Source organism: Antedon bifida, chromosome 5 (assembly GCF_963402885.1).
Source record: "Antedon bifida chromosome 5, ecAntBifi1.1, whole genome shotgun sequence".
Classification (NCBI taxonomy): Eukaryota; Metazoa; Echinodermata; class Crinoidea; order Comatulida; family Antedonidae; genus Antedon; species Antedon bifida.
Window position 1 is genome coordinate 26,964,740 of NC_136230.1, and position 21,825 is coordinate 26,986,564.

General features: G+C 31.9%; 1 protein-coding gene across 2 annotated transcripts; it reads right to left on the minus strand.

The window, feature by feature from the left end:
* Window positions 1–7,384: 7,384 nt before the first annotated feature.
* LOC144842788 (rhodopsin-like) lies at window positions 7,385–21,410 on the minus strand. Of its 2 annotated transcripts, none has more exons than XM_078699326.1 (4): window positions 21,369–21,410; window positions 18,746–19,566; window positions 9,156–9,369; window positions 7,385–7,575 (listed from the first exon to the last, which is right to left on the minus strand). In XM_078699326.1, exons 2-4 carry the CDS (start codon window positions 19,493–19,495, stop codon window positions 7,424–7,426), a joined length of 1,116 nt encoding a protein of 371 aa, XP_078555452.1. In that variant the 5' UTR covers window positions 19,496–19,566; window positions 21,369–21,410; the 3' UTR covers window positions 7,385–7,423. The 2 variants fall into 2 exon arrangements, with proteins under 2 accessions (XP_078555452.1, XP_078555453.1); XM_078699327.1 differs by having other exon boundaries at window positions 9,151–9,369.
* Between the last annotated feature and the right edge of the window lie 415 nt (window positions 21,411–21,825).

Genomic DNA, 21,825 nt, shown 5'->3' on the forward strand with positions numbered 1-21,825 from the left:
AAGGTCGAAAATTGGGCATTTTTTGAAAGAATCCCTGTACTATAGTTCAGGAAAATCTTCGAAAAATGGCCAAAATATCAACTTTTTAAAAATCAATAATTATGCGATAATATTGCCATATATGGCCATATATTGTGTTTTCATCATTTTATATGGCCATAGTAACTAGTTTTGTCAAAAAATAAAAAGGTCGACATTTTGGGAATTTTTCGAAAAAATCCCTGTACTATAGTTCAGGAAAATTTTCGAAAAATGGCCAAAATATCAACTTTTTAAAAATCAATAAATATGCGATAATATTGCCATATATGGCCATATATTGTGTTATCATCATCTTATATGGCCATAGTAGCTAGTTTTGTCAAAAAATAAAAAGGTCGACATTTAGGCATTTTTCGAAAAAATCCCTGTACTATTAGTTCAGGGATTTTTTCGAAAAATGGCCAAAATATCAACTTTTTAAAAATCAATAAATATGCGATAATATTCATTTTCAGGGATTTTTTCGAAAAATGGCCAAAATATCAACTTTTTAAAAATCAATAAATATGCGATAATATTGCCATATATGGCCATATATTGTGTTATCATCTTATATGGTCATAGTAGCTAGTTTTGTCAAAAAATAAAAGGTCGAAAATTGGGCATTTTTTAAAAAAATCCCTGTACTATAGTTCAGGGAAATTTTCGAAAAATGGCCAAAATATCAACTTTTTAAAAATCAATAACTATGCGATAATATTGCCAAATAGGGCCAAATATTGTGTTTTCATCATTTTATATGGCCATAGTAGCTAGTTTTGTCAAAAAATAGAATCGACATTTGGGCATTTTTCGAAAAAAATCCCTGTACTATAGTTCAGGGAAATTTTCGAAAAATGGCCAAAATATCAACTTTTTCAAATTCAATAATTATGCGATAATATTGCCATATATGGCCATATATTGTGTTTTCATCATTTTATATGGCCATAGTAGCTAGTTTTGTCAAAAAATAAAAAGGTCGACATTTGGGCATTTTTCGAAAAAAATCCCTGTACTATATAGTTCAGGGAAATTTTTGAAAAATGGCCAAAATATCAACTTTTTAAAAATCAATAATTATGCGATAATATTGCCATATATGGCCATATATTGTGTTATCATCATCTTATATGGCCATAGTGGCTAGTTTAGTCAAAAAATAAAAAGGTCAAAAATTAGGTAATTTTCGAAAAAATCCCTGTACTATAGTACAGGAAAATTTTCGAAAAATGGCCAAAATATCAACTTTTTAAAAATCAATAAATATGCGATAATATTGCCATATATGGCCATATATTGTGTTATCATCATCTTATATGGCCATAGTAGCTAGTTTTGTCAAAAAATAAAAAGGTCGAAAATTGGGCATTTTTCGAAAAAATCTCTGTACTATAATAGTTCAGGGAAATTTTCGAAAAATGGCCAAAATATCAACTTTTTAAAAATCAATAATTATGCGATAATATTGCCATATATAGCCATATATAGTGTTATCATCATCTTATATGGCCATAGTAGCTAGTTTTGTCAAAAAATAAAAAGGTCGAAAATTGGGCATTTTTCGAAAAAATCCTTGTACTATCGTTCAGGGAAATCTTCGAAAAATGGCCAAAATATCAACTTTTTAAAAATCAACAATTATGCGATAATATTGCCATATATGGCCATATATTGTGTTTTCATCATTTTATATGGCCATAGTAGCTAGTTTTGTCAAAAAATAAAAAGGTCGACATTTTGGGCATTTTTTGAAAAAATCCCTGTACTATTATAGTTCAGAGAAATTTTCGAAAAATGGCCAAAATATCAACTTTTTAAAAATCAATAATTATGCGATAATATTGCCATATATGGCCATATATTGTGTTATCATCATCTTATATGGCCATAGTAGCTAGTTTTGTCAAAAAAATAAAAAGGTCGATATTTTGGCATTTTTCGCAAAAAATCCCTGTACTATAGTTCAGGGAAATTTTCGAAAAATGGCCAAAATATCAACTTTTTAAAAATCAATAAATATGCGATAATATTGCCATATATGGCCATATATTGTGTTATCCTCATCTTATATGGTCATAGTACCTAGTTTTGTCAAAAAATAAAAAGGTCGAAAATTGGGCATTTTTAAAAAAAATCCCTGTACTATAGTTCAGGGAAATTTTCGAAAAATGGCCAAAATATCAACTTTTTAGAATCAATAATTATGCGATAATATTGCCATATATGGCCATATATTGTGTTATCATCATCTTATATGGCCATAGTGGCTAGTTTAGTCAAAAAATAAAAAGGTCGAAAATTGGGCATTTTTCGAAAAAATCCCTGTACTATAGTTCAGGGAAATTGTCGAAAAATGGCCAAAATATCAACTTTTTAAAAATCAATAAATATGCGATAATATTGCCATATATGGCCATATATTGTGTTATCATCATCTTATATGGCCATAGTAGCTAGTTTTGTCAAAAAATAAAAAGGTCAAAAATTGGGCATTTTTCGAAAAAATCCCTGTACTATAGTTCTGGGAAATTTTCGAAAAATGGCCAAAATATCAACTTTTTAAAATTCAATAATTATGCGATAATATTGCCATATATGGCCATATATTGTGTTTTCATCATTTTATATGGCCATAGTAGCTAGTTTTGTCAAAAAATAAAAAGGTCGACATTTAGGCATTTTTCGAAAAAAATCCCTGTACTATAGTTCAGGGAAAATTTCGAAAAATGGCCAAAATATCAACTTTTTAAAAATCAATAATTATGCGATAATATTGCCATATATGGCCATATATTGTGTTTTCATCATTTTATATGGCAATAGTAGCTAGTTTTGTCAAAAAATAAAAAGGTCGACATTTGGGCATTTTTCGAAAAAATCCCTGTACTATAGTTCAGGGAAATTTTCGAAAAATGGCCAAAATATCAACTTTTTAAAAATCAATAATTATGCGATAATATTGCCATATATGGCCATATATATTGTGTTATCATCATCTTATATGGCCATAGTAGCTAGTTTTGTCAAAAAATAAAAAGGTCGATATTTTGGCATTTTTCGCAAAAAATCCCTGTACTATAGTTCAGGGAAATTTTCGAAAAATGGCCAAAATATCAACTTTTTAAAAATCAATAAATATGCGATAATATTGCCATATATGGCCATATATTGTGTTATCATCATCTTATATGGCCATAGTAGCTAGTTTTGTCAAAAAATAAAAAGGTCAAAAATTGGGCATTTTTCGAAAAAATCCCTGTACTATAGTTCTGGGAAATTTTCGAAAAATGGCCAAAATATCAACTTTTTAAAATTCAATAATTATGCGATAATATTGCCATATATGGCCATATATTGTGTTTTCATCATTTTATATGGCAATAGTAGCTAGTTTTGTCAAAAAATAAAAAGGTCGACATTTGGGCATTTTTCGAAAAAGATCCCTGTACTATAGTTCAAGGAAATTTTCGAAAAATGGCCAAAATATCAACTTTTTAAAAATCAATAACTATGCGATAATATTGCCAAATAGGGCCATATATTGTGTTTTCATCATTTCATATGGCCATAGTAGCTAGTTTTGTTAAAAAATAGAAAGCTCGACATTTGGGCATTTTTCGAAAAAAATCCCTGTACTATATTTTTTCGAAAAATGTCCAAAAAATCCACTTTTTAAAATTCAATAATTATGCGATAATATTGCCATATATGCGCATGTATTGTGTTATAAACATATTATAGGGCCATAGTAACTACTTATGGCAAAAAATAAAAGGGTCAAAATTTGCCATTTTTCGAAAATTTTCCTGTACTATAATAGTACAGGGATTTTTTCCAAAAATGGCCAAAATATTCACTTTTTAAAATGGGGTCGAAATTTTGTAATTTTTCGAAAAATGATAATGAGGCAATATATGCTCATATAGCAATATTATCGCATAATAATTGATTTTCAAAAAGTGGATGTTTAAGCCTAACCCAAACCCAAACTGGTTCATAAATTACGCAGATAATGTTTACTGCGCATGTTACCTCAATATTATATACATATTTTAAAATGTCGAAAAAAAATTCCTGCACTAAACATTGTATTATACTACAAAATATACTACCCCCTCCTTCGTTTCACGAATAAATGTCCCCTTTCTCCGGGATGCATTATTTGTTTTCCTATCCATGTAAGGCAGAAATAATGAATAATTCATTACCTTAACTAACCCTAACCCTTTTTTTATTATAAAGAATTGCAAGATAGCATAGATCTACTTCATAAATATACTAAACCTAACCATCTAAATAATGTCTCTCAACTATTTAAAAAAACATGTTCTTGAAAGACCTCGAACCAAGGGCTCCAACGTAATAGGCTTTACCACTAGACCAAACATTTCGGTTGGCAAACGCTGTTCACACAAATGATTTAATCTCTCTAGATCTAATCTGCATCAGAGCCATATATGGCTCTGCTCTGCATGCTTATATAGCGCCCTCTATAATGTCCCATAATATGTCATAATTATTCTAATGAATTATTCATGATTTTTGTGTCCCTTGATATAAGGGTGTCCCTGGATATAGAGCTTTCCCTGGATATAGACCTTTCCCTGGATATAGGGATTCCCCTAGATATAAAAGTGTCCCTGGTTTTAGGGGAGTTCCAAAGAATGTTTCGTTTAGGCCTACGAAACTTCCATTCTGTCCTATTTTTAAATAATACTGTACTAAAAAAACGATGCTATATTATGTAAATAAATAATATGTGAACTAAAAAGAGTGCTTAATAATGAGATACATACAAATTTGATTAACTGACAAGCATTCAGCTCTGTTTGAAAAACCTAATAAAAAAGTGAAGACGCATGCGCATATTGCACTGTTTTAGATTTGTATAAGCATAAAGCGTTCTCTCCAACACCCGGGTTCAACAGCTCAGCGAGTAAAACGTACGTCATGCAGTATCACGGAGTCAACAAACAAAGTAAGTGGTTCGATTCTTTCACTAACCATGTAATTAAGTTCTTCTTTCAGCTTAAAAAAAAAACGCAAAACGCTCTCTCGAAAAAATAACGCGAAAACGCTCTATCGAAAATTAACGCGAAACCGTCTACGCGAAAAAAAAAATCCCACAAAAAAACATGAAAAAAAATCTTTTTAATGTGATTCTTTTATCTTGCCCCAAGCAAAAGTCATAAATTGAAATGGTTATTTTTATTTTGAAGTGTCGCTGAAGGTGAATATCCTTTTGCAATTAAGTAAAATGTTTTGGTAATTTTCATGTAGAAAGGCCAGAGGGTTGCATAAACAAATCATGACCTGGGAAAATTATATAGTGACGTATATGGAGCCGGTAATCCAGGCGTCTGTGTTACCAATAAAGTAATTCCTCTTTGAAAATATGATTTTAACAAATTATTGAATTTGTTGAGATTAAATTAAAATTAAACGTATATTTATATGGATATCAGTATCACGGTGTTGGTTATATACTCTTTAATGAAATTAAACGAAATGAAATATGAACTATACCTTGCAATCTTTGATGTCCTAAGGACTATTTTAAAATCATACAGCACAGTAATACGTTTCATGGTGATGACTTATGTCATCACCATGAAACGTATGTATAGTATGTATAAGAGTAGGAGTAGGGGCGCTGCATGATATGCGATAAGCAGGAATTGTGTGAAAACAAAGTTTAACACGATTATATTTTGAGAACTATCAAGGGACACAACTATATCCAACAGCGGCATCCCTATATCTAGGGAAAGCTCTACATCCACTATATCCAAGGAAACTCCTATATTCAGGACACCTCTATATCCAGGAACATCTCTATATCCAAGAACACATCTATATCCAGGGAAACCTCCCTGGATATAGAGGTTTCCCTGGATATAGATATCCAGGGACACCCTTATATTTTTACCTCAATGTCTATAAAGAACCGATCGTCTTAATTGAAATTGTTAATTACCTATGCCTATAGGTCCGTTGAGTTGTCAGGTCCGTTGCGTTGTCAGCGCCATTAATTGTTGACGGAGAGGGGAAATGTGTAAATAAAGTAGGAATGAATTAAAAGTTGATTTGTTTTGTACTTCTATTTGACATCATACGCAATAAATAAGTTCAATTATACTTTATTCAATATTTGATATAAATAAATATTAATATCTTAATTAATATAATTAGATACAATATCCCATATAGTTGATATTGCCAATATCTTTATTGCACGATACAACAATGCTAGATAACAAATATTTATAAATTGTTATTGCAAATGTATAAGATTATTTTTACTCAAATTACATAGTAATATACTACAAATTGGTTATGGATAATTGATTTAAGCTTTATGTATTAATATAAAATCGAAGATACAGTAGCTATGTTTTATCTTTAGTTTAACGTTTTAGCCAATGTGATCACATTGTATAATGTTTTTAATATTTAAAACATTCAAAGTGCACATGCACGGTTACAGTAGGATATGACGAATTGAATTCAATACATTTATATATTTTTTTTTAATTTTGCGTAATTTTTCTCTAAAACCAACAATTGCATTGAACATACCGTTTGGCGTGAGTAATCTCACATACTTTGCAGCTATAAATTGCATGTTAAAAGAATAACTTATATACGTTATATTTTTAATCTATTTTAAAAGTATACCGGAAATATTTTCGTGTTAAAATAATATTAGTTACGGTATAATACCATTGATTTTACAATAGTTATTTTTTCAAATAATATAGGACTTCCAATTAAAGATCATATTTAGTCATTGGTATTTATGAATGTATAAACCACATAAAAGAGTATGTTGTAATTGGACAAGACCATAATTAGTGTCAAAGTTCGGCATTCCACCGAAAATCAGTTAAAAATTATTATATTATATAATATATTTGCTATTACAGTAGTAAGCCAACTTATAGCAAGGAGCATACCAGTACATGCCCCTATCATCTTGTTAAATAATTTTAATACAACATTGCCATTCCCTTATTATATTTAAAAGACTAAACATTTAACAATTAAAATCGTCTAACTTGTTTTTAGAGAAAAAATACAAATCTAGTGACGATGACGAACCTGCTGTACTCTTAAATCGACGTAATAGGACGTAAGTAATTTGACCAATCACGACGCGATGGATCACAATACATCGTGTCAAGATTGGTCAAATTACACCCTTATGTTACGTCATATCACATCGATTTAAGAGTACGGTTATGTGCAAGTTCATCATCGTCACTATATTTTTATTTTTCCCCTACTTCCTTGAGCTGGGTATTAGATAGTGGAAACAAAGCACTTGCAGATAAACTTGTAACCCTATTTTTTTAAATTAAAAACTTAAGATATTAGGCTTACATCATTATTAGTATTGCTATACACTTGTTATACACGCGTTAGAACGTAAGGAGTTGACGCGATCGGCATGGCTGTGGGAACAACCGGAATCTGTCACCTCTTGAAGATCTTCGTTAGGACATTCATCATAAATGGCGCCATCACCCGGTCTTGATTTCGAATGCGGAGCTAACATTACAAAACAAAAAGCCAATATGAATGATATACTCAATTATTATTGAATCATTACGTCACATTATTAAATTATAACGGTGTGACTACAATGTGTTTGCAATCTTAAGCTTGGTTCCCACTGACCGATGCAACGCAACGACGTAGTCGCAACGCAGGTGAATTGACCAATCATAAACAATAGTTCGGGTGACCCATCGCGTCGTGATTGTTCAAATTTCTTACGCGGGGCTTATATCCTTGCGTTGCGTCCAAGTAGGAACCAATATTAATGTGTTATGCGTTTTGTTTGTGTTATTTATATCATTAATATAGGCATCTTAGCTATTTGATTTCTTGTATATTTCGCTTATAACCCCACGAGATTAGCTTCAACCACGATCAGAATTACCTTATTATTTACTACGAATAAAACTTTATTGCAATCCAAGAGATTGAAGTTCAACAAAATTGTATATCGCTCTACTATATACAGATATAAAAAAAATATAAGAAATGTACAGATCCATATAGAAAATTAACAAGATCAAAAAACATAAGTTTACACGAACGTCCAAAGTGTTTTAGATATGCGTGTAAACTTACATTTACTTACATTAAACTTACATTTACAAAGGAGTACGAGGGTCGATTTTGGAAAAGTCCGTGATTAATAATTTAACGTTTTTCAACGATTAGTTTTAACTCTAAAGCTTGGTTCCCACTAGCGACGCAACGTAACGCAACCTACGCAACGTACGAAAATGCCCTTCCGATAATTGTGTTTTCCCCCGCCTGCGTGAAATCAAACCTGCGATGTTTACAGCACTTTGCGTCAAAACGTCGCTGCGTTGCGTTACGTTTCGTCGCTAGTGGGAACCACGCTTTAGGGAATACCGAACTCGCGGCGTTTTCTAAGATTATAGGAGCAGAAGTAGCCACCGGCAACAAATGATTCAATCCGTTATCCGATTTACATATTTATATTCAGTACAATTCTGAATAAAAATATTATTTCATAACCGTTTCTTTTTTACACATCCTTGATAGATAGTTTTTTATAGGCTTACAAAATATAGGGGATGGGGGGAATAGAATGTCCTGGTCTAGACAACACAGTCCAAATGGCAATTATCGCGTGATATAGACACGTCAACAAGTAGGCCGATGTCAGTACCAGACATTTTCATGAATACTAAGCTCATTAGTTCCAAACCATGAATTAAAATATCGTGCTAGTTCGCACATTCTTTAATTAAGCGAAATGAAATAATGTGCTGATGATGTAAATGTTAATGTGTTTTGAATTGAGAGTTTGATTGCAGACAGATTTTGTATAAATCTAAAATGAAAAAAAACCATTCTGTAACCATGAAGGAATTAGTCTAACTAATTCATCCATGCTATAACAAAAGTTAATCCGACTGGTCCGTTTTGAAGAAATCTAGATATTTTGATTCCTCGCGTTTGTTTCTATACGAGCAACGTGCGACGACGCCTTATACATAAATCATCTAGCGCCACCTATCAATTGAAAACTTTTCTTATTGATAGGTGGCGCTATTGACATTCAATTTTGACAACCGTACTAACCGTACCAGGAAGAAGTTCCATTGATCGTAGTCCATGTCTTTCTTTACATGCGCACTTGAAAGCATTCACCACCGTCTTTCTGTAGCCTTTCCTAAATGATTTACTCATTATAACGCACACCAAGGGGTTTATAATAGGATCACAACCTGCTAACGATATGGTCATCATGTCGAAAATACAGTTATCCCAGTTCAAGTAATGTTTTAGAAGAACTTTCACCTTAAAAAAAATGATATACAGACCTATTACAGCAGGAGTATTATGTCGTGATGTCAATATAATACAAAGTACCGACATCAAGATAAATTCATTTGTACTTAATTTACAACATCTACGACTTGTTACAATGCATAACCAGGGAGGTATAAAAATACATTCATCACAGATTGTCCCGTCACGTACACCACTGTACAATGGATACCCAGCTTGTACCGTCATGCATTGTTCTACAAATGAGAGTAACAGTGCCATCAAAGAAGTATGATAGAAGATGAAAAATTTCATTGTTATAATGATAAAAGATGATGCTGTTTCTGTCAACATAATTGTTCCCATCGACATTAATAAATTAATTTTTAATGCGCACTTTTTTTCTCAAGGCGGAGTTGGACGGACGCTTGTAATTTCGGTTTTAACAAAAAATCTAGGCCTAAGTTTGCACAATGTGGGACTGTGCAGTGCGTTCCATCTGAGCGCATAATTCCTGGTATGTGATTGTGAAATCTTGTCAGAGCCTAGGTTGCGAACGATGTCCTCATAAAGTGCCGTTCTAGACGTATTTAAAAAAAGTTACCAATGTCTAAAAATGTGCAAAATAAGCAGATGTTTAGGAGGAGTGCCTTCACGTGTATGTTTTCTAACAGCTTTCCTTTTCATAATCTATAAGATTAAAAATTAATTCTTTGCGTTGCGACGAAGGTCATACAACCATAATGCCAATCTTCTATTATAAACGGTAAGAAGGCTTTGTGTGGTGGGGTGGCCAGTTCCTTTCCACGCCGCCTTATCTTCCCTAGTTTTTTGGTTATATTAAATTAGTGTAATTTATTAATATGAACTTAGAAGAGAAATAAATGTAACTTTTAACTTGATTTGAACCAGTTACTCATACAGTTAAGAATTGGAGTTTTCCTTATCGGCAATTGAATCCGGGTATTTTTTTTATGATAGTTAAAATAGTGTCGTCCCAACCATTTGGCTCAACTCCAACTATATCAATGTTATTTTAACTATTTGTTTTGTAGCAATGTAAACGGACACAATAAAACATGAGATGGGTATATATAACACTTGAATGCTAAAGCTCTGTCTACACTATCAAATTTATGTGACGACAACAAAATGTGTGATGTTCCCATAATATGGACATGATGATGTCATATCACTACGTTGGAAATTAAAATTAAATTTACATTTATTACATCAAAAGGTCAATAAATAGACCTTCATACTGTACGTTTATGAATACCGTAGATGAAGAATTCGGATAAAAGCTATCGTTCAAAACATTTATTGGATAAATTACTGTGGTAAATCTACTGCAACACTTAAGGTAATTGAATCCATTCATTACTACCAGGATATCTTTGGTTTTTGGATGAGGTTTATATTAATTTGATACAAACTTTCTTTTCTATCGTAATGTTTATGAGTTGCATATGTTAAGATTGCTAAAGCCGAGTCAATTAAAACAATCAAACCTTTAAAGAATAAACATTCAATAATATTAACAAACATTCACAGTTGGAGAAAGTAAATTTTTCTTTAGTTAAGCAACCGCTTGAAACGGTGGCTCTGGGAATTTGGCCGCGGATTAGAACCGTTATAGACGGCACATACTCGGTTGGTATTCTGTCTCGCACCATTTCACCGGCCTAGCGCGTCGCACACATTTTTAACAAAACCATGCAATCATGTGAATTGGAGAAAATACTAATGCACTGCACCCCGATATAAAATTAACCAATCAAAGACAAGCCGGCCGCGGGTGTAATATCCAATCGGTTATCATTCGTCAAATTCTCTTAAAGGCTCCTCAAAACTGCTTCAAACATTATTGCTTCTTATCAAACTATTATCGGATTTCCCAGTCCAACATTTTGAGGTTACAAGATATGTTTCCAAGAAATCGGTACGATATCACCGGTAAATCTAACATAACTTCCTCATTTAATACTTAGTCTGGTCATTCTACCGGATTCATAAAGAGCCAGTCCTATTAAAAAACTGAGTGGTTTTTTAGATCGCCATCTTTCTAGGCAATTTACACTGGGAAGGATCTGAATTGTTTCCGGAGATTTAATATGTTCACGATGTAATTCCGATTAGATTTCCGCAGGAACAGCAATTGAAAGTATTTACATAACGAATCGTTCAGTTCCTATATCGGACATGTACAACACAGTACCCCCTTTATTTACCTACAACTCTACGTACGCATGCGCGTAAGTTATAACGCTGGTATTGGCAAGTATTTTAAAGGCACCCTTCCCCATCAACCCGCACAACAACCCCCACAACGCCATCCTTTCCCCCACCCTTCCGTCCCTAATCAAACTGAGACTGACATGTGCATAATGTAATGTAAAGTTCCTGTTTCCAATGTTTCTGTTACTAATGTTTTGAATATAGATCTAAGTACTCATCAGAGTAAACAACAACTTTAAAATAAAAACAATGTTTGATGTAAATCCTTCAGCCGATTAATTAAAAGTCCGGGAGATGTTTTCAAAGAAATGAAGCAGCAAAGGTAAATGACCCGAATTCATATCAATTAACAATAATATATTTAATCCTAATAAATACAAGTTTTTATAGAAAATGATTAAACGATGTCCGGATTTGAACTCGTGACAACTGACCTAGGTATCCATCACTGTCGCCACTCAGACAAGGATGTGGGCAGGTAAACGGGATAACTAGCCAAAACTTATATTACCATGTGAATGTATATAGATCAAACATCCCACCCTTGTGTGCTATCTATAATTTTTATTGTTTAAAAGGGTTTCGTGTACACACCACGAAAAAGGTTTAGATGTTTAATGATTATCGTAGGGCCCGTTCAGACTTTGTAATTTACCAGGATAAGTTGATTACCTCCTACCAAATTTAGCGATAATTAGTCCATGAAGTAACTTAGTTGGTAAATTATTTGAGCCTGATCATAGTTTGTAGGCGCGTATCACTAAAGCTCTGTCCACACTATCAAACTAGTTTGACAAAAAAAAGTGTGATGTACCCAAATATTGTAGTGATATGACATCATCGTGTTCATGTATGGGCACATCACATTTGTTTGTCACATAATGCTTGATAGTGTAGACAAAGTTTTATCTAATAATATAATAAAATATAATAATATCAAACCTGAACCAGGCTATGTATGTATCATGTTTCTTATTGATGTACTGTATCAAACTTGAGTTTGTATCTTCTTAATTAACACATGCTTTAATACTATTAGCCTGCTTCTTGTGAACTTCAATATTGTATTTAATGCTCTCCGCGTGATGTACGCAACATGAGGTAAATCATGAGGCTTAATCGTGATGAAATTATTCTAATTTTTGGATAATTCTGCGTAGAGTTTTAATCTTAATCTAAAGGAAGGTATGGTGAAGAAAACAAGTGGGAATTCAATCAATTCAAAATAACATTTATTTAGGCTACTTCCATTTTAAGATTGAAACAATAATGGAACGAATAAGAAATAACATATACGAATAACAATAAATCTGGGGGAAAAGGAAGAAGGCAGGATCCTAGAAAGATACAGGATCTTGAGTCGGGTCTGCCTGGGACACAAAACACTTCTTTAATTGATTATTGACATCTTCAAATGTACAAAAAGAATATTAGGGTCGGTATGTTCTCTCTTAAATGAGTTAGGCGTCACTGCCTTCTATATAGGTCCTCTCTTCGTGTCCTCCCTCTCAACCAACCCCTCCCCTAACGAATGATGACAATAAATAGATTACACTTTCCATGTTGTCTGATGGTACCACGTGACATAGATGAATGCTTGTTAATCAAGTTATACTTTATCAACACATACCAAAAGAGAATGACAGTGTAAAGTTATTATAATAATTCTCTTTCCGATTTTAATAAGATAGATCGGGGAGACGACAACCAAATAACATTAATTGCTTAGAGTTGTAATGATTGAGAATAACTTAATTGCTTTGGGAACTCTAATTTGACAGCTAGCTTGGATGGTTCTATAGATGAATATCAGTGATATCCCATCGAGGGATGTGAAGAAGAACTCGGTACTTAATCCTCGGAATGATGATGAATCAAATAGCATTATTGATTGAAGCATATACTAATGTGTTTTCATTTGATAGATATGATGCTCGCATATCAATCGAATGTTTCGAGGTTTAATTACAGTTCAAGGATATATATTAATAAGTAAATTCTCGCCTAAAAACTTCATCTTCTAAACTAATTAATAGCAGGTATGGGACGCCAAGGATTTAATCTTTTGATTAGGCGTTTGATTCATTTAAGCGTTTAATATACATGTTTTTTTGGTTTTTTAAGTTTTAAAAAAATAATTTTATCAATGACTTTTATACCAATAGATTGCACATTTTTTCTTTTCTTTTTTGTAGGAATACTTTGTAATTACCAAGTATTAAAGGAATTTAAACATTTTAACTGTTTATTTCTTTGTAATACATTAGAACACAGCAAACACCTTCAGAATTAAGAAAAGGTTATATTGTATATTCGAAACGGTTGGAGTTACAGAACAACAATAACAAGTATGCAGTTGGATATGCAACGTAGGTAACTTGAATGTGTTTTCTCCTAAATTGTAGGATTTTTAATTCTATTTTGAAAAACACGATTGATAATAGTTTAATTAAGTAATTGGTTTAATCATTGTAACATAGATAGAAGTTGAAAAGTTATGTTTAATATCCACCCATAGATAATATATATTTCCGTTTTTTATGTTATCGTTCAGTTAGAGTAAGAATTATTGTACGTTATTTAGTTAGAAAAATATACGATAAAAGTGGTTTTCTTTTTTTTTCTTTCGTTGGAATAACCAACCTTTATTATTTCCACTTTTTTCATTACTTATAAATAAGTTGACACCATTAATACGAATGTGTTAACATGGTAAAAGGTCTGAATACTTAATTTATAGAAATTGTATTCTAAGTGGTTTTTTTTCGTCATGTGTACTCTTCATGCTCGATGACGCGAAACACTAATTTTTTACCAATTAAACGCATATAAAACGCTTTTAGAGTGTTCGAAGAAAAACGGTTATGAATTTATCAATGTTAAAAAGAATGTTTAACGGTAGTAAATGTACCGCATGCGTTTGTCTGCTCGGCCATGCGTTACTAATGAGTTACTTTACATGTTCGTACACGCGCACCATGTAAGTGGAGAAAATCTCATGAGATTTCGGTACGTGTGAATCGGGGCTAAGACGCAATAAACCGAACCAAAATAAATTGTCGATATAGTGATGTACACAGACTGTGTTAAACTAGTTCTATCAATAATGTTAACACTGTTATAGATGTTATTATTAGAGCATATCAAAAATACATTCATGTATTAAATGAGATTGCATAATATGGTGATATTTAAAAGTAGGACGAATGCTATTCATTCAGTAATTTCCTTTAACTCGGATAATACATATAAAGTTGCTAAATTTCTCTCCTTACGCCAGGCCATTGTTTTTAACAAGTAATTTTTAACATATTTATTTACATAATACAGTATTTTTTTTCTTTTTTCCCTTCTAGTCAGAAAAGAGGAAAGAAAAGAAAAAGAGAAAAAAAAAGAGGTTTGGTGTAGTAATGTGATGTTTTTATTTGTCTATTTTTAATCGTTGTTTATAATTGTTATTTTATATAATCATTCATAAGCCAGAATTGGCTAGTCTTGTATTACACAAGAGTGTGATTAAATAAATAAATATAAAAAACATGCAAAACAAAAAGAGAAACATTTTCACCAGGAAATTAACAATAGTATCTTCTACAAAAACAACCTATACAATAAATATCCTAAGATATCAATTTGCACCAACGCTAATGCATGTTGGATTGTGGAAGTTTGTTTGTTAGATCTCTTAAATTTTTTTTGTTTTTTTGTTTTCTTTATATATTTGTATATTGTATGTACTGCAAATCAACCAACCAAATTTCATTTGTACCTTGTAAAAATGATAATAAATACTATCGTATCGTACAATAACTATGGTTTTATTACTATTATTAGTAATACTTTTAGACTATTACAACTGTCATGAATTCTGTTCTTAAAACTATGAATGGAGTCCAATATTCATAAAATGAGGGAACGTTATCATGCTTGTGTTATAACTATACAGTAGCTAACTTCAGTGCCGGTAGTTTTATACGTAACCAGTTATTAAAGCAAACTCTACAGAAAATTACCTTCACTGAATTAATTTACTCCATATAGTCATCAGATACATTAAACCTCTGTCTACACTATCAAACTTTATGTGACAAATAAATGTGATGTGCCCATATATGGTAGTGACATGGTCAAATATGGTACTGATATGACATCATCATGTCCATGTACACACGCAATGCGTTTTAAATAACTGACATTTCACTTCAAACATCTAATTCTTATATAATAACGTAGATTAGATATCAAAGATTAGATTGAGTCATGTATAAGTTGTGTATCATACTGTACGTACAACTTGGAACAGATGGTAATAATAATATTATAATTATGATAAACATACTAATTTCTATTAGACTAGTCATATAGCAAATTGTCTCATCTGAAAACGTTTCTAAGAGATCTACCTTATTAGAAAATACTATTTTTTTTGTATCTAAAATCTATTTTAAAAAAAAAAGAAATATATATTTATCAATGCAGGTGAACTCTTCCCTGATCAATGTAAGTGCTTTGTGGTGGTTTTATGAGTTTATACTTTTTCCTCAGTTACTATGGTTTTTACAATTATTACAGAGCATTTTCAGTATTTCACTATAGCATTTTAAGCGTATAAGCAGTTTTACATTAAAAATTAATTTTAGAGATTGATTTTAAACAATGTCGGTTGTATTACAGAACATTACAGTACTGTACTGCACGGTACAGTACTGTACGGGACCATTCCATGTTAAGAACAAACTTAATCTTATATGTCCATCTATCGTTTTTGATTTGATTTGAATTTATTAGGAAAATCATCATAAAAAATACATATACAAAGTGATAACATAAATTACGGACATTACAAATAATACATTTATAAAAGATTTTCCAGGATAGCCCAAAAAGATTATTAGCTTATTTCCATTGGGATCCTTTTACAATCTAAAATAAAAAATATAAAAATTACATATTAGTATTTCATTAAACACGTAAATATAAAAAAAACAATAATATAATAAAACAAGTTAAATTAAAAGACTATGATTGACTTTATTTTGTTATTTTTTGTTGAACAGAAATGTGATTTAACGTTTTTCTTAAAATTAAATTTGTTTTCTATTTGCTGAATGGAATGAGGTAAGTTATTCCATGCCTTTATGCATGTGTAATAAAACGTTTTGGATATTTGACTATCAGATTTAGGAACTGAAAAACCATTGACACTACTTCTAGTCATATAATGGTGGTTAGATGAAACTCTTTAATGGTGGTTACTCTACTCTTAGTTACATAATCATTGGGAAAATTTATTTTAAAATGTTAAGTATGATATTTTACCCTATGTATCGATACTCAAAACAGAACCATATATGTAAAACAGGTGCTCCATCCTCTGCAACAACAAAAACCCTGCACATGCTGACAAGCATGAACCCGTGGACAATATAGTATTTAATAAACCTAGATTTGCAATAGTTAATTATATATTATCTAGTGACAGTTGAAGAATCATGTGAGCTCTATCTATGTGATCTTCTTTCTCTTTCCTTTTCTCGTGTTCTGTGCTTCGTTTATCAAGTTTATAGTTTTGTGGGGTTTTTTTTATGTGATAAAGCATACTTCAACTTAAAACCTTTATGCATAAACACAATTATAATAGGCTAATTTGTAAGAAATCTGAGATAGGCGTGTGTAAGTCATCAAACGCATTTTGCGCTTCAATCTCTTCATAAGTGGTTTTTAATAGATGAGTGCGTGTATACGATTGTTCGTTTGTTTATAATAATTTGACAATTATCGGTTCAAAGGTCAATCGTTAAAATATTAGATACGGAAGCGTGTATCACTTACATGTCGGTGTATAAGACGCTTTAATCATACAAATCAATTAATTACAATCTTATATGAGAGTTTATTTTAAACAAAAAATATGATTTATTTATAATTTTTTAAATCTAGACATACTGGTTGTGCAGTAGTAATAAAACACATTCGCAGTTTGCAAGACCTAACCATCCCATAAGAGCGGCAGACGTTTTCACCGTGTTTATCACTTCTGATACAAATGAAATTCCGTAATAGATTTTAGAGAACTGGATAGAGATTGATGATGGATGTACTGTTTTTCTTTATTACTTTGTGTTGTGTGCGGTCTTAATGCAACACAATTTTTTATGTATATATTTCTATGCAAATCGACATCGATCAAACAGAATGGAGTTATGAAATAATAAAACTTTATAATAGGAATGTTTCGTAATGTTATATGATAGGAAATTTAGCATTTATGTAGGTCACATTCGAGGCATTCTTCTTAAGGAAAAAAGATATATAAAACGAAAGAACAATGAATTTCAAGTAGGAAAACACATTGTTATTAATAGTTACCGGTATCCAATTTAATAAGGTGTGGTTGATGTTGTTGCAAAGTGCAAAGCCAGGTTGCATTAGGTTTCTATTTTAGGTCTAAATTAACGAAATACTAGCTTAAACTAAACTAGTTCAAATTAATAGGTTTGAATTGATAGATGAGTCTTTTCTACAGAATTAAGCGTGTGCATAGGTTCAATAGATGTATCAAATACCAGGAAATTATTACTTTGGGTATAGATTAAAACACAATTGAATGTCTACGTTATTTTGGCGCTATTGCCTACAGGCTGTACAAATAGTGTTTAGTATCTTCAACATGTATTTGTACCCGCTTTTCCAAATTTAGCCTTAAACATAAAAAAATAAAAGATTAAAAGAGGAATGGAATTTCAGAATAGCTACAGTAAACATACTGCTACAACTACAATTGAACATAAATAAATATATAATAATTATGCTTTATCATATTTATATATTAAATCATTTTTATAATAAGCCTCGTATTGAATGGAGGGATTTTACGTACATTTTCATTTTTTAAACCTTGTTATTACGGGACTTGAACCAGCGATCTCAACTGTGAGAGGCTGGATACTAACATAACCATTACACCAAACTCTCATCCACAACTTTGTAGAGTGATTTTACGTACATTTTCATTTTTTAAACCTTGTTATTACGTTTCATTGTTGTTATAGATTATGTTTCTGTCTTTTCTGCAATTGAAGGAAATTGAGTGTGGTTTTTCAGTATGTCGTGTTGGAGAAAGTCGTTAAATGCACTGATATACAAAAGTAAACAATTGTCAACTTACCGTAAATGGAAGCCAGCTTAAAGAGTAACAGAACGACATCACCATAATCAAACGTGAAAACTTTAAAGTGTCTCGCACACTTCCACCGGCCGACTTAGCAGTTTTACGTAAATCTCGCATCGTCAACAACAACAACGTATTAGCAATTGCCATTACAATCCAACTCAGTATGTAATTTAAAACGTACAGAAATATCACAATTTTTCCGCGTATCGTCCCATCATCGTCCTGGGAATATAGGCACACTCCTTCAGGATATTTAACTATGACTCGGAGAAACAATGGAATGGAAGAAAGACAGCAACTGTATAGCACAATCCCAATTAGAAGTTTAACAGCTAAATTGAAATTAAAAATAGCTGTATGTTTAAATGGCCACCGTATCGCTAAACATCGTTCTACGCTCATGAGTACTGTAATCAAAACAATAACATTTCCAGCCCAAAGAAAGATAAACGCTGTGAAGTAACATACAGGATCATCGTCGTCATACAGATTACCTTTAAGCTGTTCCGCAAATGACAGAGGGTAGGTTAAAATTACCATTAGTAGGCTTACCATAGCTAAACTACCAATAAATAGATGTGGGATATTATCTTGTTTTCTAGGGCTTAAGTTGTAGATGTTGACAAACGCAACCAGATTTAAAACTACAGCTGAGATAATAGCCAAGAGAGTTACTATAGCCATGAGTTTATTTTGTACAAGACAAGGAGTCACTTCAGGAATTACAGAATTGTTCTCCGCCATCGTTTGTCTTGTCAAGTAGCCCTATCCAACGAAATAACTGTCAAACATTCCAAACACAGCAATTACTGTTCCTTTAAAGATAAAACAATACCAGATCATTTAAATCACAACAAGGTGTTACATTGTGATTTATTTAACGGAAGGATTAAAGAAATATGATAGGTCGTATACACCGATGGATCCCAGTGATTGGTTGCATAAAACATGATGATACTTGATGATTGGTTGTATTTACAATCAGCATAACATTATTGATCAATAAGACGTCATTTTGAAGGAGACAATAATTGAGTATTATTAATTATTTATTCCCGTAAGACAAGTATGGATGTTCAACTGAAGCTTCTCAAATTCAACAATTATTTCACTTCCCCGTACTATACTGTATCTTAATTTGCACAGTATCATAGAAAAGTTTCATGATACAGTATCATATGTTACAATAATGTATCATAGTGATTATTTTTAGCACAATATAGCTGTCACATGTAATGCTGTATTTAGGATTTTACTATAATACTATAACATTTATTTATTTAATAATCAAAGGAGGCACGACATGTAGTTGGAAAGAGACAATGACAAAGAATTCTACTGACATTTCTAAGTTGTTCTTAGTCCTTTGAGAAAATTATCGTTTAGCATTTTTTAAACCTTTGCCAAACATTAAAGTCATAACTAACTAACGAAATTATAGGTTTTGCAAGCATTTATGTAAAATATATATGATTTATTCCGTTCAATTAGTCCAAAATGACAATTTTTTTTTCATTCGTAAGTATACATTAGAAGAATGTGTGATGTAACGCCGCCGCCATATTATATTACAATTCCATTATATATATAATAACATTTGAATTATAAAGTCATTGGAATGTATATGGCTTGTTCGAACAAGAGTTGCTCAAACCTTAGAACGATTCTGTTTTGTTTCAGCGAGCCCTTGAAGCTCTATCTACAATACCAAACTAGTTCGTGATGTGCCCACATATGGTAGTGATGTTTCCAAATATAATGATGTTTCCAAATATGGTTGTGATATGACATCAGCAGGTCCATATATGGGCACATCACATTTGTTTGTCAAACTAGTTTGATAGTGTAGACCATGTGTAGACACAGCTTGAGACATTTTTGTTTATTTAATTCGATGGGGGATCCAAGTGTGGTATAAGGGTTGGATTGACATTTTAATAATTTTAGGTCCCTTCCCATATTTCATGCAATTGATTTGTAAGTCGGTCCGTTTGTCCATTTAAGTTTAATTTAACTGAACTCTACGCTTATCATTTGGTCAGTTAAAATGAGTTACTTTAATATTTGATGCGCAGAAATGGTCACACAGTTAATGCTTATATTAATTTCATCTTAAACTTAATAAATGATAGGCTATTAAGACGTCTGAAGTGAGCATCAGATCGTAATTTGAAAATGGTGAACCCTTTAGCATTAATAACCAATCGAATTCCAATCTACAGTAATCAATGTAATTAGGTGCTTATCCTTAGCTGCTTCAGCAACTTATATTAAATCAACCGAACGAATCAACCGAATCAACATACAGTAGTACACTGAATAAAATACACAGCGCAAGTAAAACATAGTTTTACAACTAGCTAACAGGGTACAATGTAGCCTACAATTTGAAGATCTGGTTAAATTAACATCCAACTTAAATTGTAATGCAAACATTCATTGTTAACCTAGTTGGTAATATCACGATTATTTCAACCGATTATTAGAAATAAACAACACTGGAAGGTATACAATTAGATTACCTCAATGCTTAGCATTTAGTTTAGGCTAGAATAGAATAACCTATCATCCGGATATTGCCCTATAGTCCACGCCCCTGACTAATAATATTACTTACCGCGTTAACATCGTCGTGCCAACATTGTTGTACCATATACACTGTACACACCGAACAGCAAATTGAAGTGAACTGATGCCACCTAAATGAGATACGTCTTGAACTATGCGAGAGCGACGTATGAATCAATGATTAATGACTTAGCTTTATATGCTGTGATACTATAACAAAAAAAAGGCGCCAACCTCGAACTAAAAATTGGTTTTAATGATCGTGTGAAAATACTGTAGCAGACGATAAAACAACTACTATATTGAAAACGTGAAAGTTATTCTAGTCGCATTTCAATCTAAACAGTAATGTAAACTGACAATATGAGTGTTACTGTTGTGATATCTGTAATGCGCATGCGCAGATCTGAAACAACAGGACGGTTTCATTTTGGTTATTAATTACGCGTGTGATACACGTATGCCTATCTGTTCGTAAGATGTGAGAACTAATAGATAATTTCTCA

Excerpts from the sequence above, each read along its gene's own strand:
- LOC144842788 (XM_078699326.1), bottom strand. The coding sequence starts at position 19,495 with ATGGCGGAGAACAATTCTGTAATTCCTGAAGTGACTCCTTGTCTTGTA. Across the intron at positions 9,370-18,745 it reads TAAGCTGGCTTCCATTTACG|GTGAAAGTTCTTCTAAAACA; the intron begins GTAAGTTGACAA and ends ATTTTTTTTAAG. Across the intron at positions 7,576-9,155 it reads ATCAATGGAACTTCTTCCTG|CTCCGCATTCGAAATCAAGA; the intron begins GTACGGTTAGTA and ends TTGTAATGTTAG.